The following is a 20,416-nucleotide window of genomic DNA, read 5'->3' as shown; positions in this document are numbered from 1 at the left end:
TACTCCATAAGCTAAACTTTGAATATAATTAATCACCTCAATTATATGTTAGATCTAGTTTACAGTATCATGATTTCTCATCAAACATGACTACCAATCAAATGATGGTAACTGTAGTATGCACTAAAAATAGGTAGCATTCTGTTTCTCAAAGCTGTGTTACATCTCATTTCTCACAAAGAGAAAACTGTCAAAATCAACAACTTCCATAAATATGCACATCGATACATATCAAAACTTCAAGTAAAAAAAGAATACATGCTCAGGAGTTTTTCACAATCAAATCATAAACCTTCCTAGGGTAGTCGATTTACTCCTTCGTAATTGAGGCACAGATGAATGCTGCCCTCCCAACGAAGGCTCTGTTGTTCGGCTTATTTCACTGTTCAACAATGAGAGTAAACCATGTCAACGAGATCATAATGGTGCTTGAATGAGCAAGCAATGAACATCTTACATACCTTGGCTCTACGTTTTGAGAGTTCCTCGACAAGCTCCTGTGTAGCTTGTTCGATCCAGTGGCAACACTAGCACATCTTGTCAGCCCAAAGGGACCGTTCTCGTTTTCAGGCTCTGACGAATCAGGCTTTATGGTCTCTTGCATTTTACCTGCGGCCACATCAGAAAGCAGCATTGATGTGTGAACTTTAGCGGATGCTTGCTGCCTAGTCGTCTTGACCTTACCCTCTTGTTTAGTCTTTCTGATTCCACCGTGGCGTATACTTAGTGCTTGCTTAAACAGTTCGTCTTCATTTTCTGGAACCCTTTGTAGTGTGACTCTGTGGAGTCGGTTTAAAGCATTAGGTAGATTTGGTTCTTGTGTGATCAACATACCTGGTATGAAAGAAGGCACACTGGCATTGGATTTATTAACTGAAAGACTTGCGGGAAATGGAGCTTTTAGGACCGGAGGGTTGTCAAGGGCGTTGGACTTTGTTCTAGATTTCATGACGGCAGCTCTATCAGTGGATATCGATCTCCTACTTGGGGGAGACGGAGATCTAGGCTTTATCGAGCCTACTGGTCTATCTTCGCCACAATCCTTGTCCGTAAATTTGGAAGGCAATCGAGATCTTCTCTGTTTACCGGTGGAACTACTTCTCAACTGACAATTTAACATGAAAAGATGAGATGAGATACTAATGAGACAGATATTCGGAATTCTGAAAGTGGGGAATATCGTTTTGAGGTACGAACATGTCAGTTATTTACAATTCAATAAAATACTTCGATATTACCTCGGTGTTGTGACTATCAAATTGCTGCTGACTGGTCTCAGCCTTCAAAGAGGCACTGCTGTTTGATTTAGGTAAGCGAAGAGGTGATGCCCCGCCTCTAACATTTGTGCGATTTTTCAACTGCTCTAGTTCGGCTTCCTTCCTCTCCAATACCAGCTTGAGGTTTGAGATCTTAATATACACGAAGAGATGGTAAGAACACACGATAAAATGAAATTGTATGAGCAGTTGATCAGGAGATACGAACCTCGTCCTTGAATTCTTTAATTTCACCAGTTTCTTTGTTGGATTGAGCTGCTCCAAGGTTTATTGTGGCTACTCTTTCAGCAAATTTCAAGGTGCTGATTGTCTCCCCTAGAGCATTAACCTCCGGGTTTATATGCACGAACATCAGCGTCTTAGCATGCCCTCCTGTTGAAAAAGATGTGAATTACAAGATCAACACAGAGAGCTCTCAATAACTAACTATATAGTACAATGAAGATCATTGACTTAAATTACCTAGAGAATCTTGTAAGACTTGAGTTAGTTTGCTATTCCGGTAAGGGATATGGGAGCTTTTTTGTGCAAGAGCAGCGATGACATCTCCGAGAGCAGAAAGAGATTTGTTAATATGCTGAGCTTCCTTCAATCTCTCCCCAACAGCTTCTGATTTATCAACCCTTTCGCTCCCAGCGAGATCTACTAAGTGAAGGCAGCCCTTTAGCATCGAACCAGAAACTAGTTCTTTTCCTCGAACATGAACTGTCAAAATACTGAAACAGAAAAGCCGATTGGAGACCATATATAGGTCAAAGGTCATGAAGAAAACTTCACACTCCCTTGGGGGAAAAATACCTATGAGACCGGCTACTGCGCACGTTCAAAGCTGTGGCACCCACAGCACGATTTCTTTGTCCGATTCTCATTAAATCCAAAACATCTTGTGTACATTTGACGGGAACAAGACTTGCATCGGGAACATTTAGACCGTTGAGCTGAGAATTGTTTCGAATCTCTAATGTATAGGTAATTAAGGACACACACAATTTAATGTAATGGATGCATATCAAAAGGATAAATATTTTCAGATTAAAGAACAGGGAGACAATGGCAAGGATATCTTCTATTGCTTCCATCAGAGACCAACACAATCTCTTACTTGTTCATTGTATATCTCAACCATTTGGACTCCCACCTCGTATTCAACGAGGTCCATTCTGGCCTTCGAAGATTGAAACAGGTCCCGAAGGGCACGGTAATTCACTCCCATGTTTCCTCTGTTGTCAAGTCAGGGCCACTCTGTGGATATTAACTTCATATTATTCACTCAATTATCAAGGTTTAAAGAATCTCTTGTAACATGCTCTATTTTATAGTGACCTGTTAAATCCATTCTTCTACGCACAACCAAATAATTTTTTTTGAAAAGGCATAACGCGTTACTGCAACATACCATGGTATATGTCTTCCCAGAGCCGGTCTGACCGTATGCAAAAAATACAAACATTAAAACCATCCATAACAGATCGGACAAATGCCTGTGTATCTGCATATATATGCTCTGCAAAATCGAAAGACACCAGTTTTTAACTGCGATTTTTAAAATCTCTAAGTTCAGTGATGTTAATACGCAAAGCCAATACGAAAATCAAAAGACTTACGTTGTGTCACGGTTGTCCCATAAACCTTATTAAACGTAAACACTTTCTTGCATCTTTACCCAGCTTAACAGGATTCACAATCATTATACTTCATTGTCTCCAATATAATCAACCGTCGACTGCTCATTACAGTCTCCCGAGAGGATGGTCTAACTCTACAGTAGACTCTAATGGAACCTGTAACGAATGTACTCCGTTAAAATTACATTCTTCTCCAAACAAAATCAATCAAGTGTTCTTGAGTAATAAAGATTTTGTAATGATCACCTTTTAGATCTTGAACTCATTGCAATCATGTTTTTAGTTTTTACTTCGTTATTGTTGTTTAAATATAGCTATAAGCATTTTAATTACTCATGTAACTATTACACCATAAACTATGCAACAAAAGTAAGAAAAAGTCTTGTTTTGTTGAATCTGCCTTAGGAAATTGTTTATAGGTACAAGATTATTATCAATTTTGTGATGTTAGTACTTATAGATACTCGTAGTGAATCACCTTGAAAGAAATGATAAATATACTTTTTTGTTTTTTGATACATTTAATTAATATATATTTCTAATGTATAAATTAAAATGAAATTGATAAATAAACAGTCTTTATTTTGTAGCATCTGCCTAATAATATATTTTAGCAAAAAATGAGTGGAGTATATAAACTTAAAATTTCAGAATTACTTGCCAGTTTTACTCATATAATTAGGTTATACTTTAATTGTAAAGTTTTATTAATAACATAATTAAATCTAGTAAATACAATGACCAGACACCGCCGCAACTTTCTCCCAAATCTAAAAACAATAAACAATCTAAACAGTAAACACCAATCCAAAAATACAAATAAATTAAATGGCCATCAAAGCCTCAATAATATCCCAAATAAAAATAAATAAAAAAGAGTAAAATTACAAACAAACAACAAAACAGCAAAATTCAGAAGAAAAAAAGACAAATCTACAGCTGAAGAAATGCAAACCCGAGACTCAAAATCACGGCAACGACCCTCCGCCGTTAAATCTAGCGGCACCGTTAGTCGACTGATCCGCCACATCTCCATCCGGAGCATCCGCCGGAGAATCAGACGGCGCCTCCGGTGGCGCAGGCGGCGACTTATGCTTCTTCTTCGACGACTTCGGCGACTCCGCATCTGCCTCTGGCCCGGCGCCGGCGCCGGAGAAGGCGACAGAACTCCTTTAAACAGCTCCTCCGGCATCAAAACCTTATTCACTTGGTAGATCGCCAGCGGCTGCTCATCCACCAGCGTGTTGACGATCTTTGCCGTCACGATTTTCGTGAAAATCGTAACGTCAGATCCGTCGTTTTTAACATCGAAACTGAACTTGCTGGCGCCGTCGGTGGCGAGAGTGTTGGTGATTCCGTTGCTCGATTTCAGGCCGGGGATGGATTGGTAGATCGGGATGCCGTGGTATTCGAGGAGAGATTGCTTCCCCGCGGCGGTTAGGTTTTTGAATTTGGGGGAAATGCCTTCATCGCGTCGTCGCCGGGGCAGAAGACGGTCAATCCGCTCTCCACATTGTCCTCGAATGTCTTCTCAGCAGGATTCGCGAGCAGCGTCTCGGCGAAGATTTTGCAGCCGTGCTTGGACATGAGCGCGGTGATGTTGATCTGCTGGGGCCGGGGGCGGGGGCCTCGGCCTCGGGGGAGGGGAGAATAGAAGAGATCTGGATGACGGAGATGTTGTAGGGAATTGCGTCGATTGATTTGACGAAAGTGGCGGAGATGTCGCCGCCGTTGTCTTGTGGAGAGAAGCCGACTTTGCCGCCCTTGAGGTCGGTGATGTTGACGAAGCCGGCGGATCCGGTGGCGGAGCCGGTGGCCTGGAACATGGGGCGGCGAGGGCGGTGCCGTCGGTGATCTGGTGGAGCTTCTTGGCGTCGAAGTAGTCGAGGAGGACGTGGAGGGAGAGGACGTTTTTGATGGCGCCGAGGGAGAGGTGCTTGGAGAGGAGGTCGGACATGGCGGCGTTGTCGACGGCGCAGACGGTGATGGTCTCGCGGCGGTTGATCTCGGGGGCGAGCTGGGTGACGGTGAGGTAGTGGTTGAAGGTGGAGAAGTCGGGGTCTTTCTCGAGAATGCGGGTGATGTTGTGGGCGGCGGTGGGGGAGGGGAGGAGGAGGGAGAGGGAGAGGGAGAGAACCGCCGCGGCGGCGAGGAGGAGCTGCATTGTCGGCGGAGATTGCGAAGCAGAGAAAGAGGAAAGGTGAGTGAGTGAGTGAGTGAGTGTGTGTGTGTGGTGTGGGTTTTATCTTTCAAGCTACAGTACAGATAATGCTTCCGCTGTTAATTGCTCACATTAGCTGTCCGAATAACTCCTTTTCCCATTAAGCATTACCGTGCTGTCAAATATATATTTCAAATTAAGATCACAAATTAATTATCGTTAGTGGATGAATTTATATTAATTTGCACAATAAATTTTGACCAAAAGCATTAATTTTGTGCGTTTTTATGTTAGGTTTTCGTGTTAAAAATTTCAAGTCCTACTCAGATTCAATGTTTATATTCTCTCATTTAAAAATAGTGATGCAATAGCATTTTAAATATTAAATGTTATCACGAAAATACTACCGACAAGTTAATTGAGAAAGGAAGGTGTAATTTAGATGTACATAAAATAATGTTGAATAGGTTAGGGTTAATATTGTAATACGTATTAGGTTAGTTGAGGCCGACACCTTTTTGGACTATAACCAAATTAAGACTCTATTTCTTTACCTAACTATGGTATTTATTTATATCAAAAGAGAAATAAATCATGATCAATTTATTCATGAATATTTGCATAGGGACCAATAATTAGTAAATTTGCATAGGGAACTAATTATTTTCAAGAATGACTCTATGAAAAACAAAAATATTTTTATTCACACTATTTTATTGAGTTAGTTAATTTTGAGACGAGGTGCAGAACTTATGACACAGAGAATCGAAGTGGGGAAGTTTTTGGCCACAAATGAAAGATATGAGTATTTATTTGTGGACCTTGCTAGCTAAGCTAAAAAAACAATAGGCCGTGACAAGTTCGATAAATATAGTTCACGAAAATAAATACTGCCAATACTATTTTGAATGCATCATGCAAAAGGTGCCGTTATAAACTCAATGTCGCAATTTAATAGGTGCAGCTATTATAACACAGCTTTATTCTCTTAATTAGGAAATAATTGGTGGGACATGACATATAAATATACATACATGTGAATCAATATCATGCTCATTCAAGATAATTTTCCACGAGGATTAATGATTTAGAGGACATAATCATTTTATTAACTACTCTATTCTATTATTAGGACTTGATCATGAATGACGTTTATAGAAATAATGGGTGTCGAACAGATTTCTCAATTATTTTTTCTTTTACAAAATACAAGTAGTAAGTTATTTAAAAAATTGACAGAAAGGGCATCGCAAATTCGCAATAATACTCTGAAAATCAGTTCATTTTAAGCAGCAATTCATTTTTCTCTTATATATCAATAGTTTTTCATTTCAGCCAAAACATCTACAATAAAATAAATTTCAGTTTCAACCACAAACTTAAATTACTTTTCGGCGTTTGTGTTAGATCCTTTCACGCCACTCCACTTTAATTTTTATTTTACACAAAAATAACTTTTTCAAACACTTTTATGGTTTGGTTGAATATGTTTTATAATTATTCATTAATTGTGAGAGTTCATACCTGTATAAATGAATTTATAGAATATGCTTTCTAAGATTAGATAAAGACAAATATTCCAACTCAAATTTTGAATTTTCTCGTTTGTGATGGTCGACAGATAGATCAATGACTAAGAAACAACTCAACAGAATGTGGAAAATAAATGTTTTTATGAATGCTTTTTCGATTTACAATATTTAATTAAGTGTAATCATATTTCATTTTTGAGAAACTATTTATATCTCATAGAAAAAATCCGATTGGAGCCACGATCATCTATTCAATCATGGTGCATCATATAGTTTCTCAAAATAAATGCTTAGGCACAAGAAAAGATAATTAAAGCTACATCTTTGATTATTTTATCATACGATTTTCCAACATAAAATAATTAGATTCGTTTGGTATATTTATATTAAATGGCTTAATTTATACTTTTATTGTCTCTTTCTTTATATGCATGGTTGAATTGTGTCCGCATGGACGTAGCGCAGTTGGCAACGGAGAGGCAGATCTTACTGCAATGAGTCTGGATTCGAATCTCACTGCTGTCGTGTAGTAGCTTCCATCTCTCAGGCACAAGTGTGAGGCCTTGGGAGATGGACTTTTGGCAATCAGTGGGTTAAGACCTCCCCTTAACGGGTTACTGCGTACTCTGATAGAACCCCTTATATGATGTCGGGCCGGAGTGCGGGGGCGCCAAGGCAACGCCTTTGGTTGAATTGTTTTATGTTTTCAGAAATCACACTCCCTGTTAGAATATAAATATAGAATTTCGTGGTTTGAAAAGTGTGAAATCGGTAGTGGGTTTACAGAAAGTTCGCCAGCTGTTTGTGCACCGCATATCAATATCAAGAATTCTAGATTTAGATTCTTCCACCGACACATCATCAATATTTATATGCTTTAATTTATACTCCTACTACAAAAATTTACTAATGTACTACTACTATTGTTCTATATCTACTACTACTTTGTATACACACAACAAATTTGTATTGGTATAATTATATTATTACAACTTTTGAGCTTGAGATTTTAAGATAATAATAATTTTATATTTTATAGACTTTGTATATCAATTTAAACAAATATAAAAATTCAATAATATTATTCGAATAAAATAAGAGTATGAATGATCACAGCAAATCTATTTATTACAAGAGTTCTATTTATTTGGATCTAAGGTAAACAACTCTTTAAATTCCAAGTTATTTTTTTTTCATTTTATTACATGAATGATAAATTTATAATTTTTTTTATTGCTAATATGAAATAAATATATACGAAGTATAATTGACATTAAAAAAAACCTAGTAAAAATAATTATGTTCTTTCATCATATCTATAGAAAATCACAGCAAATACTAGTATTAAAATTTAAACCATGTTTTCTAGTCACCAACAAATTCACACGTTTTATCATGATGCGTCTAGAAGTGTGATCAGATTTTTCAATGAATTTTATGAAACAAAACGACACCAGCATAAGAATCAAATTTTATGAACAGATGAAAATGAAGGCCTATTTGATAAAGATAAAAATCATATGCATTTGTTAAATCGTTATCTCCGTCGCATTCAAGATCACAACATTCTAAAAAATATACACGATATTAAGTAGAGTTATTCAGCAGTAGTAGTATTAAAGTAAAAAAGAAATAGTTAAATATTTTCACAAACAGAGAAGAGAGGGATGTTTTTTAAAAGGAAAAATAAGCAATTTTAGTTACGACAAAAAGAAAGTTTGACATCTAATAAAATTGAATAGTTTAGTGATTTTTATAGGTACTATGAAATTAATGGCATAGGCACACACACATTTTTGCTAGGATAAGTCGAGCTATTATTTAATGACAACAATTATTTATTTTTTATACATTTGTTGTATCTAGAATTATATCCATTCGAATTGCATTCAAACAAGAACAGTGATGCGTCAGAATCAAGCCCTTCTCTTAATGGGCCAAAATTCTAGGCAAGAGGCACACGGCCGAAAGAGTCGCCATGGACTTGGGCCCAACGACTATTATATCAGCCAATCAAGGCCTCTTAGCAGTAACCTAGTTCGTCTCTAAAGATGAACATAATTTCAATTTTCAACCAATCCACCGCCTACAAACTGCACAGTTTAAGCTACAAACCTATATCATACAGAGCTAAAAGCAGGGGAAGTGGCCAGCCAAATTTAAAAAATGTCAACATATACTACTCCTAGTATTTTGCAGAAGGACAAATGGCCTTTTTCGTGCATCATGGAAAATCTAGAGGTGATGGAAGTAAGGTCGATATAGAGATGGATGATATTTGGTTGGAAACGATTTAAGGCTTCTACATAATTGATTTTGAAAACCTACTACTAGGATTGAATGATCAAGACCGTAGAGCTGCTGGCAACATTACTGAAAGGCAATCAGTAACCAAGCATAGCTACCAAATGTTAAAGAAGAAAGAGTCGATTGAATCTGAGTTCTATCTAATCACACTATAATGAATGATCAAGATTGCAGCTACATTCATACCACTACCTACCTCTTCAAGCACAATCAAGGACCAATCCACCACCTAAAAATTGCAGTGTTAAAGGCTACAAACCCTAAATCATACTCGCACATAGTTCAAAGCAGGGGAAGAGGCAGGCAAATTCCGAAAATCTCAACTTATATTTCTCCAGCTAAAATCATCACAATTATTACAAATTACAGAAATCGCTATTTTTCAATCATCAGCTAAAATGGTGAAAGCTAAATGCATAAGAATGAGGTGCAATTCACAATACCTGCCTATCGGCAGCCTCAGCAACGATCGGCAATCTAGGAAGGTTTCCGAGCAAGCAAGCAGAGGAGCCGTAGATCAACGAAACCAACAGGAACAAAAACACGGTGCTATCCAAACTCATCAACACATCCAATCCAACGCCGTCCCTCGGATTGAACGTCCGCTCCAGCAAGTCAGGGAAAATCAGCAGCACATCGAGAACAATAGCCTGCATAGTGTTGAACCTGACGTACCTGCTGAAGTTCTGATTCCTCACGACGACGAAATAGAGCGTGAGGAAGACGAGGAATCCGTTGAAGGGGAAGCTCTTGAAGACTCGAATCGCGGGGACGAGCGGCTGGATCAGGGCCTGGAAGGGGGTGAACTGCGTGAGGATGTATTTGCCGTACTGGACGCCGTCGAAGAAGGGGTAGAAGTAGACCATGGCGGAGATGAGGCGGTCCGGCGCGTCGGCGGAGTCGTTGCCCTTGGATTGGGCGGCGAATTTGGACGGTTTGGGGATTCGCGAGGGCAGGGTATGGGTGTGGAGGAGAGGCGATGGAGGACTCGTGAGCGTGAGTTTCCGAAATGAAGAGGAAAGAGTGTTAGAAGTGTTGAGATTGAAGAAATAAAAGAACGTCCGAGTTCGTCCTCGGCTCCGCACTCTGCAGTTCGTCCGAGTTCGTCCTCGGCTCCGAGTTCGGCAGTTCGTCCGAGTTCGTCCTCGGCTCCGCACTCTGCAGTTCGTCCGAGCTCGTCCTCGGCTCCGCACTCTGTAGTTCGTCCGAGTTCGGTTATGAGCCGAGAAGGGAGTTTGGCTGGAAAGAAAGATGCACGTATTGAAGCTCATGGTGTGAGCATTGGATCACCACCATCATGTCCAGCTGTTGCTTATAAAGCATGGGACCACTCCCGTACGTTCAAGGACGTGTTGCTACAAGGAATGAGGAGCACGGCAGTTTGTTAGGATTAGATTCTCAAGTGTGATTAGTTGGTGTGTAATCAGAATTGTTTGAGAGATCTAGATTGTTCGATACTCTAGTATATATAGCTGCTTGTATTCAATATCAATCATGAAATGAAATAGCAGCTTTGAACTCTCATTCTATTTTTAGTTATGTCAACATTTGCTTTCACAATCTCAGTATCATGTCACTCTTTTCATGGTATCAGAGCAAGGTCTTTTTGATCTTGTCTCTATACTGATTTTCTTTCTCTTCTTTTGTTTGTTTTCTGCAAATGGCAAGCTCCAACTCAACGATTGGAGGGGCTGTCCAGAGTCAAGGGACTCAGCCCATTTATGCCCAGCTTCCACCAATTTCTGTAAAATTGACTGATGCCAACTTCTTGATGTGGCAACAGCAGGTGGATGTCACAGCTTATGGCTATGGCCTAGAAGGTTATCTAAATGGTGAAAAGCAACCTCCACCTCAGACAATATTTATTGCAGAGGGAGAAGGAGGATCCATCACTGCAAATGAAGAATTCGTTGCTTGGCAAAGGCAAGATAGAAGAGTGGCTGCTTGGCTTCTTTCTTCCCTATCAGAGGGAGCACTCGGTCTAGTTGTAGGACTGAGATCGGCGAGGGACATCTGGAGTGCCCTCGAAACCAACTTTGCGAGTAGATCCACTGCAAAAATAATGCAGTATAGGCAGATGATGCAAAACCAGAAGAAAGACTCTCTCACCATGAGTGACTATATTGGGAAAATGAGAAATTATTTCGATCTTTTGGGATCTGTAGGATGCAAAGTATCAGAGGATGAGCAAGTCATGCATATTCTTGGAGGTCTTGGGCAAGAGTATGATCCTGCTGTGTGTGCTATAAGCTCAAGGTCTGATTCATGGAGCCTAGGAGATGCCACTGCCTTCTTGCTCACCTTCGAGTCCAGGATGGAGACAACAAGATCTCACACATCCAGCTCAGAAGGGTCGCAACCTGTCCTAAACCTGATGCAGCAGACAAATCAGAAAAGAGATTACAACTCCAATTTCAATTCGGGAAATGGCAGAGGTGGCTCGAGAAATCAGAGGGGAGGTAGAGGAGGAAGAGGTTTTGGAAGAAGCAACAACAACAAGGTGGTCTGCCAATTGTGTGATAAGCCGGGTCACACTGCTGCAAAATGTTGGCACCGATTTGAGCAAAATTACTCTCCTCCACTGTCACAGCCTCATTTTAGAGCAAATGCTCAGAATCAGCAACAACAAGGGTACTTTAACCCCTCGGCTCATCTGGTTCAGACAGCCACAACAAGGCCTTCTTCATCAGTGAATTCAGCTGCAGCATCAGAGTTTGGTTTTGAATCTGGAGCTTCAACAAGTTGGTACCCGGACTCAGGGGCTACTCACCATGTGTCTGGTGATCTGAGCAATCTTAACACCAGCTCAGAATATACTGGAGGTAAGAAGCTCTTACTTGGAAATGGCTCAGCAGTGCATATATCTAATATTGGTGAATCAGAGTTAAAGCCTCATTGTAGTTTTTCCAGAAAATTGATGCTTAAAAATCTCTTGCATGTTCCTAGCATTACCAAGAATCTTCTTAGTGTGTCTAAGTTTGCTAGAGATAATTCTGTATTCTTTGAGTTTCATCCTAACCTCTGTTTTGTTAAGGACCTGGGAACCCGGGAAACCGTACTCAAGGGGGTTTTTGATCAAGGTTTGTACCACTTCCTTGTTGACCATTCACCAATCAAGAGAGGCTCTAGCTCCACCATTTCATTTCCAGCTTCATTCAATCAAGGCAAACCAGCTGTTTACTCAGTCAGCTCGGCCATTTCAACTCATAGTGCTAGTGCGAATCATGATATTAATCTTGAACTAACCTTGTGGCACAATAGATTAGGACACCCTACTTTAGATGTTGTTAAAAGTGTCCTCAAGGGCTGTAATTTTCCTATTAATTCTATCAATGAAAAACAGTTGTGCCATTCCTGTTGTGTTTCCAAAGCTCATAGACTTCCATACACTGCCTCTGAATCTGTTGTTCACCTTCCTCTAGAACTTGTGCACTCTGATCTCTGGGGTCCATCCCCAGTTACTTCAAGGAATGGATACAAGTATTATGTCTCTTTTGTTGACCACTGTACACGTTTTACTTGGATATATCTGTTAAAGGCTAAAAGTGCTGTTATAGATGTTTTCAAACTTTTCAAATCATCATCAGAAAACCTTCTGGGAACTAGAGTTAAATGCTTACAATCTGATTGGGGTGGAGAGTATCAAGGCTTGACTTCTTTTCTTAAGCAGAATGGTATAGCTCACAGGGTCTCTTGTCCTTACACCCCTCAGCAAAACGGTTTAGCAGAAAGAAAACACAGACACATTGTTGAAACAGGACTCACCCTACTAACACAAGCTTCACTTCCAATTTATTTTTGGGATGATGCTTTTGTTTCAGCAGTTTTCCTGATCAATAGAATGCCATCTAAGGTGATTGGTGAGATCTCACCCTTTGAGAAGCTTCACTCCAAGAAGCCTGATTATTCTGCATTGAGAGTTTTTGGATGCTTGTGCTATCCCTTGATTAAGCCATACAATAACCATAAACTGGAAAACAGGTCTATGAGGTCCATTTTTCTGGGTTATAGTGGAATTCACAAGGGATACAAGGCTCTTCTTCCTGATGGGAGAGTGATTATCTCTAGAGATGTTGTGTTTGATGAGAAAGTATTTCCTTATTCATCAATCTTTCCCACTGATGCCTCAGATAGTGGCACTACTATTCCATATTTTCTGGTTCCTACTACTGTGGAGGATCAGCAGGCTACTCCCCCTGCATCTTCAGCTCCAGTGGCTTTTTCAGATAATGCTGAGTCTCCATCTCATTCAGCACCTGAAATTCTCCATGATGAGAATGTTCAAGACTCTTACTCTGCCTCTGAATCACATTCTGCAGCTCAGCCAGTTGCTGCAGATCCTATTGTTCAAGTTGATGATGGAGATGTTCCTAACAGACATCATATGACTACAAGATCCAAGGCAGGTATTTTTAAGCCTAAACTTTACAATCTTCTTGTTCCTTCACATTACACTCCCACATCAGCTTCAGAAGCACTTCTCATCCCAGCTTGGAAGGCTGCTATGCAAGCAGAATTTATGGCTTTGCTTAAGAACAAGACATGGTTTTTGACCACCTTACCTCCTGGAAAAAATCTTGTTGGGTGCACTTGGATTTTTAAGTTAAAGCTCCACCTATCTGGAGAGATTGCAAGGCACAAGGCAAGGCTTGTTGCACAAGGCTTCTCACAACAGCCTGGTTTTGATTTCAATGAGACCTTTAGCCCTGTTGTGAAGCCTGCTACTATCAGACTGATTCTCACTATTGCTGTGAGTTATGGTTGGGATATTACTCACCTGGATGTGAACAATGCTTTTCTTAATGGAGAATTGAAAGAGGACATCTACATGAAGCAGCCTCTAGGTTTTGAACAAGGTGGTCCACACATGGTTTGCAAACTGAACAAGGCTATTTATGGTCTGAAACAAGCTTCCAGAGCTTGGTTCTACACTATCCACTCAGTGCTTTTGTCTCTTGGTTTTGCTCAATCTAGAGCAGATGCTTCTATGTTCATCAAGAAGTCAGGATCAGAGGTCATCTATCTATTGATTTATGTTGATGATATGCTTGTTACAGGAAATTGTCCTATTGCTATTAAAGACATCATTTCTCAGCTTAATACTCATTTTTCTCTTAAGGATCTTGGAGAGGTAAACCTTTTTCTAGGTGTAGAGGTTGTTAAAACTACACATGGTCTGCATCTTTGCCAATCGGCCTATATCAGAGATCTTCTGAAAAAGGCCAACATGACTGGAGCTAAAGGTTGTCCTACACCCATGGTTTCTACTTGTGAGCTCAGCAAGACTATTGGTACACCAGTTCCCAATGCCAAGCTTTATAGAAGTATCGTGGGAGCTCTCCAATATGCTGCAATCACACGGCCAGACATTAACTACGCTGTTAACAAAGTCAGTCAATATATGTCTTCACCTCTTGATCCTCACTGGAGAGCTGTAAAACGAATATTGAGATACCTTTCAGGCACTCTAGATTATGGAATTCAGATTCAAGCCTCAAATGGTATTCTATCTGCCTTCTCTGATTCTGACTGGGCATCAGATCTTGATGATAGGAGATCAACCACTGGATTCTGCACTTATTTTGGAAGAACTCTGATCTCGTGGTGTGTTAAGAAACAAACGGTGGTTGCTCGTTCCAGTACGGAGGCTGAGTACAGGAGTTTAGCTCACGCTGCTGCTGAAGTTGCTTGGCTCAATTCAACACTCACTGAACTGAAACTATCTCTCAAGGCTGCTCCTGTGATATGGGTGGACAACCTCAGTGCTATAGCTTTAGCGTCTAATCCTGTGTTGCATGCGAGGACCAAGCACATTGAACTTGACATCCACTTCGTCAGAGACAAGGTTTTGAATAAGGATCTTGACCTCCGACATGTCCCCACTCATGAGCAAGTGGCTGACATCTTCACCAAACCTCTAAGTCAACAACCTTTCATGAAGCTCAGAAACAAGCTCGGGTTAGTTTCTTTAGCCTCACTCAGGTTGAGGGGGGATGTTAGAAGTGTTGAGATTGAAGAAATAAAAGAACGTCCGAGTTCGTCCTCGGCTCCGCACTCTGCAGTTCGTCCGAGTTCGTCCTCGGCTCCGAGTTCGGCAGTTCGTCCGAGTTCGTCCTCGGCTCCGCACTCTGCAGTTCGTCCGAGCTCGTCCTCGGCTCCGCACTCTGTAGTTCGTCCGAGTTCGGTTATGAGCCGAGAAGGGAGTTTGGCTGGAAAGAAAGATGCACGTATTGAAGCTCATGGTGTGAGCATTGGATCACCACCATCATGTCCAGCTGTTGCTTATAAAGCATGGGACCACTCCCGTACGTTCAAGGACGTGTTGCTACAAGGAATGAGGAGCACGGCAGTTTGTTAGGATTAGATTCTCAAGTGTGATTAGTTGGTGTGTAATCAGAATTGTTTGAGAGATCTAGATTGTTCGATACTCTAGTATATATAGCTGCTTGTATTCAATATCAATCATGAAATGAAATAGCAGCTTTGAACTCTCATTCTATTTTTAGTTATGTCAACATTTGCTTTCACAATCTCAGTATCATGTCACTCTTTTCAAAGAGCTCTGGTATTGGGTGTGGTGGTGGTGGTGGTGGTGGTGGTGGTGGTGGTGGTGGTGGTGGAGGGAGAGACCACAAGGTAACTCATGGTCATGGCCACCATATCTAGAGAGAGAGAGAGGAGATTTCAGGATCACAGATATCTCTCTGAGTTGTGATATTTCAGGGAAGATAATTATGGGCCCTTTATTGGGCTATCTTGCGATACTTAAAATGCACAAATACTGGTCTTATTTATGGCTTGGCCCATATTCGCTTTTCATTAAAAGGAAGCCTTTTAAATTTTGTATAGTGATATGTTGGCTTTGAAATTAGCTATGAAACCTATACTCCCCCTTCCTAACTAACTTAAATCATATTTTTTTGGGATTTTATAACTAAGTCGAATCATATTTCTTTTTGGATACCATAAATAAATTGAGTCATTTGCCTTTTAACAAAAAAAATATCTAATCACTTTTACTTTACTCTCTCTTTAATTTTCCTATTTTTTTAAAACAATTTCTTAATCCTCGTGCCAAAATATCTTAACTCAACGAAACAACACTACATAAAATTTCATGTTGAATTAGAAATGTTCCATTTAGAGTGTGATGGAGTGAGTATATTTTTTAGGACGAATAAAATATCAAGAATAACATTACTCCAGAAATATATGGTAAGAGTTAGTTTGGTGACAATTTGAATCCACTCATGAGTTGTTTGGCGAGCCAATGTATCCTCTTTCACAGTTTAATGATCAACTGAAGCGATGGAAATCTTCATTTCGAAGTCATCAAATATGGTTTCAATATTAAGCTAACAATTTGAATTCAATCCGAAGAGGAGAAATAAGAGAAAACCATCCATTTTAGGGAGAAAAAACTTTGTGAGACCCTTTTACAAGAGATTAGACTAGTATAGAATTTCAGTCTTATATTAGTCGCCTATCAGAAAGATCACATCTAGTACACATCAATGATCTAAATCATATACATACATTTTTTTTTTTTTGTTATAAATGAAGTAATATACTGTACCATAGATGATCTTGTAAATATCGGTCGGCTGAGCAACACACACCCAATCTGCTGAAATCCATTATGAGCCAATCAACACACACCAAATTGCCACGTCACAGTCCGTGTATGATCAGAGAAAAACCAAATCCAGTTAAGTCATTTATCTCCGAGCAAGAAGAAGAAAGAAAAAAAAAAAAAAAAAAACTTCACCTTCACACCCTCACTTCCCTCAAACTCCATTTCCACCAACCTCGCCGCCATGTTACCAGCGGCGACATCATGCCGGACCTCCATGTGCATCTCCCCCAATCCGGAGCAACAAAACCTCCTGCTACGAAGCGCCAAACCCAAAACCACCCTCCAAAAACACCCCCTCTACGAGACCACCCACTCCAACATCTCCTTCCAATTCAAGGAGAAAATCCTCTGCCTCGAGATCATGGGCGTCGACTCCGGCCGCGCCCTCGCCGTCAACCCCGCCCTCCACACCGCCTCCCTCCACGCCATCCACGACATCGTCACCTTCCTCCAGTCCAAGGGCATCCACCTCAAGGACCTCGGCAGAATCTTCGGCATGTGCCCCACCGTCCTCACCTCCGACATCAAATCCGGTCTCGCTCCCGTCTTCCATTTCCTCTCCCACGACCTCCGCGTCTCCGATCTCAATTTCAGGAGAGTCATCAATAAATGCCCCAGGCTCCTCATCTCCAGCGTCAGGGATCAATTGAAGCCGGCTCTGCTTTACCTCCAGCGGTTAGGGTTCACGGATCTGCACGCGCTGGCTTATCAGGACCCGATCCTGCTGGTGTCGAGCGTGGAGAACACGCTGATCCCCAAGCTGAATTACTTCGTGAGCTTGGGATTCTCGAAGAGCGACGCGGTGAAGATGGTTCTGAGATGTCCGGCGCTGTTTACCTTCAGCATTGAGAACAATTTCAAGCCGAAATTGGAGTATTTTACCGGGGAGATGAAGGGGGAATTGGGGGAATTGAAGGAGTTTCCGCAGTATTTTGCGTTTAGTTTGGAGAATAGGATCAAGCCGCGACATATGGAGGTTGTACGTAGTGGAGTGAAGGTTGGACTGCCGCTGATGCTCAAAGCCACTGATGAAGAATTCAGGGAACTGTTGATGAGGAAATGAGGTGATAATATATAAAGTAGTATTGTCTTCTTCTTTCATCTATGTAAGTACTTACATATATATTATTGCCACTGTAAATCCTTCATCTGTGTAAATCCATTTTTGGCCTATTTATCTCTGTGCTTCTATTATTCAACGAGCTTCATGGCATTTTCGTGTCTTGAAGGGGAAATTAGTTTGTTTGTTTTTGAAATTTGTTCTTGCTAGAAGAAAGATCAAGAATCCTATAAAGTTACCTTGTAGTATTATGAAGAGAGGGAAGGATATGGATGGGATATTGGGATGTGCATAAAATCCGTATTAGCTAGGCGAAAGAACGATTCAAAGGGGGATTTTGGGCTGATGCGTTACATATAGATATAAAAACGGATAAGGGGCTGCATGGAAGAATGCTGGGATCAAGATTCTGGATGAAGATCAAACGCAAGATGAATGGCCAGGTTCTGTGCCATTTTAAGCTTTTGATCATCGTTTTATGGTCTCTTGATTTGATGAACTGACATGTGTGATGTTTGTGTTGTTTTCTTAATTTGTGCTGGCTTTTAGTTCACATTTGACAGTTTTTATCTGTTCATACTTTGATTCTTACTCAATTTATCATGTAAAGATTGTTGGGAAGACTGTTATGTGCATTCATATATGATTGGCCAGGCTAGTAGAAGAGGAAGGAATATTATCAATAATAAGGTGAGCATGCCATTTCCTCTTCATCTTCTTTAGATCCATTTAGCTTCCTGGTATTAATAGTATTGCTTTCTTGATTTATAGCTGTATAATTTGCTGCTTGATATGATTAAGCTTCATACAATTATTAGTTTAATCTTTCCTATATACTAATACACTATACCGCCAGTGTTGTAATAATTGTCATTTTGTGACGTATCATTTCGTTAATCGAGCAGTCTTCATGATCATTGTTGTGTTGCCCGTCATCTAGTTAATCTTTTTGCAAGTTCAGATTTGTCGACATAATTGGGCTGTTGTCTCACTATGCATCTCATTTGACCTAGTTCATACTAATTCAATCTATGAAAGTTGCCTTGGCTGTCGACAACACGAGTTTTTATTTTTATGTAAACCTTGTGAAGTAGTAAAAGAGACAGGGAGGAACTGAATGGAAGAATGCAACACAAATGTATTAGTGGGCTGGACTGGGATTGAATTTGGGTCCAGATCCAATATGAATTCAAATTTTTTGAAGATTCAGAGTCCAAGATCCACCACACCATCTCTACTCTCTACACTTCTATAAAATCATTTTTCTGACACTCCATTCTCACACTTCCATTACACCTTATTGCTATTCCTCTTCTTTATTTTTCTACTTCATTTTACAAATTTAAACTCCACTTTCTCTCCATCTCTCTCAATTATAACAAAAAATACTCTCAAATAGGTAATGGCGCAAGGTCACAATTCAACGTTCGCTTCATTCTATACAAACGATAGAGTAGAAGTAGTACATTATTTTAAGGTGCTACTCCAAATTCTGCCTATGACTTGAAAACATCTTTAAATTTTGAACAAAAGACTAGAAGTACAAGTGCAATACATCCCCTGAGGAATCCAAGCGAATCTGAAATTATATGTTGATGCAAGCGAAGATTCAGTCATTGAAATCAATAAAAATCAAAAGCTTTTCATGAGAGTTGTTAATATGAAACACTAGGCACCCCAAAAAGGCCTACTGAATCAACTTCCAAACAAATTGTGTCTTCTATAACAACTTGGAGAAAGGATATGAAAGTGAGTTAAAGCGATGCAAATATTCCACGACCCTCTTTACCTAGAGGATAGCAAAAGGTCTTTAATTATGTCAAGACTAGAGAAAAGGTTCGCCGCTTGAGGTTAGAGGAGAAGAGGCCCAGACAAAGTGCAAAAGCACAGCTTCAACAATCAATACTCCATAAGTAGTAGTGGGTAGACAAGCTCTAGGTTGGCTCCAACCCTCCGAGTAACAACGCGGTAAGAGTGTCACCTTGGAATCGAAAAGGAGATGTCTAATCAACAAAAAGCGGAAAAGCTCAAATGCAAATACTCCCCCATCCCTAATAATTCGTCGCCATTTGAGCCGGCACGGGTTTTAAAAAATATAATAGAAAGTGAGTTGAAAAAGTTGGTGGCATGTGGGTCCTACTTTTATATATTAATTTTAGAGCATCCACAGTAGGACAGATGTCCCGACTGACATCCCGACGGACTTCCCAAAAACACCTCCTGCCACGTCATAAGGATATTCCATTGCACTGCCATGTCATAAGGACATCTCACTGCACAATGGCGGACATCCCCAAGGACATCCCGACAGACATCCACAATAATAAAAATTCACAAATTCACCAAATTAAACAATTTACGGAATTAAAATTTCGACACGAATACGGAGAAAATGCAACCACTTTATTTAAAACAAAAACATACATAATTATTTCAAAAAATACATAGTTAAAAAAAACAACCTCAAGCTTCGACAAATGCGGCCCCCGTCTCACTCCTCGTCGTCCCCGCCGCCAGTCCCGTCGTACCGTGGCCGGTCCCGGCGTCACTCACGGGCTGGGATGGCATCCCCAAATCGCGCGGCATACTGTCGATAACATCCTTCATCATTAACTTGTATAAGAAGTCAGTCGATGCATACTACTTCTCCATGGTGGGTATCAGGGTCTCATGTTGCAATATGCAGGCGAGTGAGGGGAGCTCGGGATCGATCTGGGAAAGAGCTGTCGATTGGACCTCGGGGGACCCGCTAGCGCTTCCCCTAGCCATCCGCATCGCGGTCTTTTGCCCAACCGGGCGACGGCCGCGGGAAGACGAT

The 20,416-nt window shown here is 40.5% G+C and overlaps 3 protein-coding genes and 2 pseudogenes across 7 annotated transcripts in view; 1 reads left to right on the top strand and 4 right to left on the bottom strand.

Moving 5' to 3' along the window:
• The window catches only part of LOC121756375 (peptidyl-prolyl cis-trans isomerase FKBP16-1, chloroplastic-like), a 542,442-nt gene that overhangs the window by 39,321 nt on the left and 482,705 nt on the right, over nucleotides 1–20,416 (bottom strand). The gene's annotated exons all lie outside the window — the stretch shown is intronic.
• On the bottom strand, nucleotides 103–3,239 carry LOC121754325 (annotated as a pseudogene).
• Nucleotides 3,674–5,134, bottom strand: LOC121756358 (annotated as a pseudogene).
• On the bottom strand, nucleotides 9,211–10,188 carry LOC121756371 (protein TIC 20-v, chloroplastic-like). Its single transcript, XM_042151904.1, has one exon. The coding sequence runs from the start codon at nucleotides 10,171–10,173 to the stop codon at nucleotides 9,337–9,339; it is 837 nt and encodes a 278-aa protein (XP_042007838.1). The 5' UTR covers nucleotides 10,174–10,188; the 3' UTR covers nucleotides 9,211–9,336.
• Nucleotides 16,635–18,515, top strand: LOC121756369 (transcription termination factor MTEF1, chloroplastic-like). 4 transcript variants are annotated; one of them, XM_042151902.1, is made up of 2 exons: nucleotides 16,635–17,602; nucleotides 18,209–18,515. In XM_042151902.1, the coding sequence occupies exon 1, from the start codon at nucleotides 16,720–16,722 to the stop codon at nucleotides 17,599–17,601; it is 882 nt and encodes a 293-aa protein (XP_042007836.1). In that variant the 5' UTR covers nucleotides 16,635–16,719; the 3' UTR covers nucleotide 17,602; nucleotides 18,209–18,515. The 4 variants fall into 4 exon arrangements, with proteins under 4 accessions (XP_042007836.1, XP_042007835.1, XP_042007834.1 ...); XM_042151901.1 differs by lacking the exon at nucleotides 18,209–18,515 and adding an exon at nucleotides 17,812–17,911; XM_042151900.1 differs by lacking the exon at nucleotides 18,209–18,515 and adding an exon at nucleotides 17,809–17,911.

This window comes from Salvia splendens, chromosome 11 (assembly GCF_004379255.2).
Source record: "Salvia splendens isolate huo1 chromosome 11, SspV2, whole genome shotgun sequence".
In the NCBI taxonomy this organism is placed as follows: domain Eukaryota; kingdom Viridiplantae; phylum Streptophyta; class Magnoliopsida; order Lamiales; family Lamiaceae; genus Salvia; species Salvia splendens.
This window is presented reverse-complemented; position numbering and strand designations above follow the sequence as displayed.

Excerpts from the sequence above, each read along its gene's own strand:
- LOC121756371 (XM_042151904.1), bottom strand. The coding sequence starts at position 10,173 with ATGAGCTTCAATACGTGCATCTTTCTTTCCAGCCAAACTCCCTTCTCG.
- LOC121756369 (XM_042151902.1), top strand. The coding sequence starts at position 16,720 with ATGTTACCAGCGGCGACATCATGCCGGACCTCCATGTGCATCTCCCCC.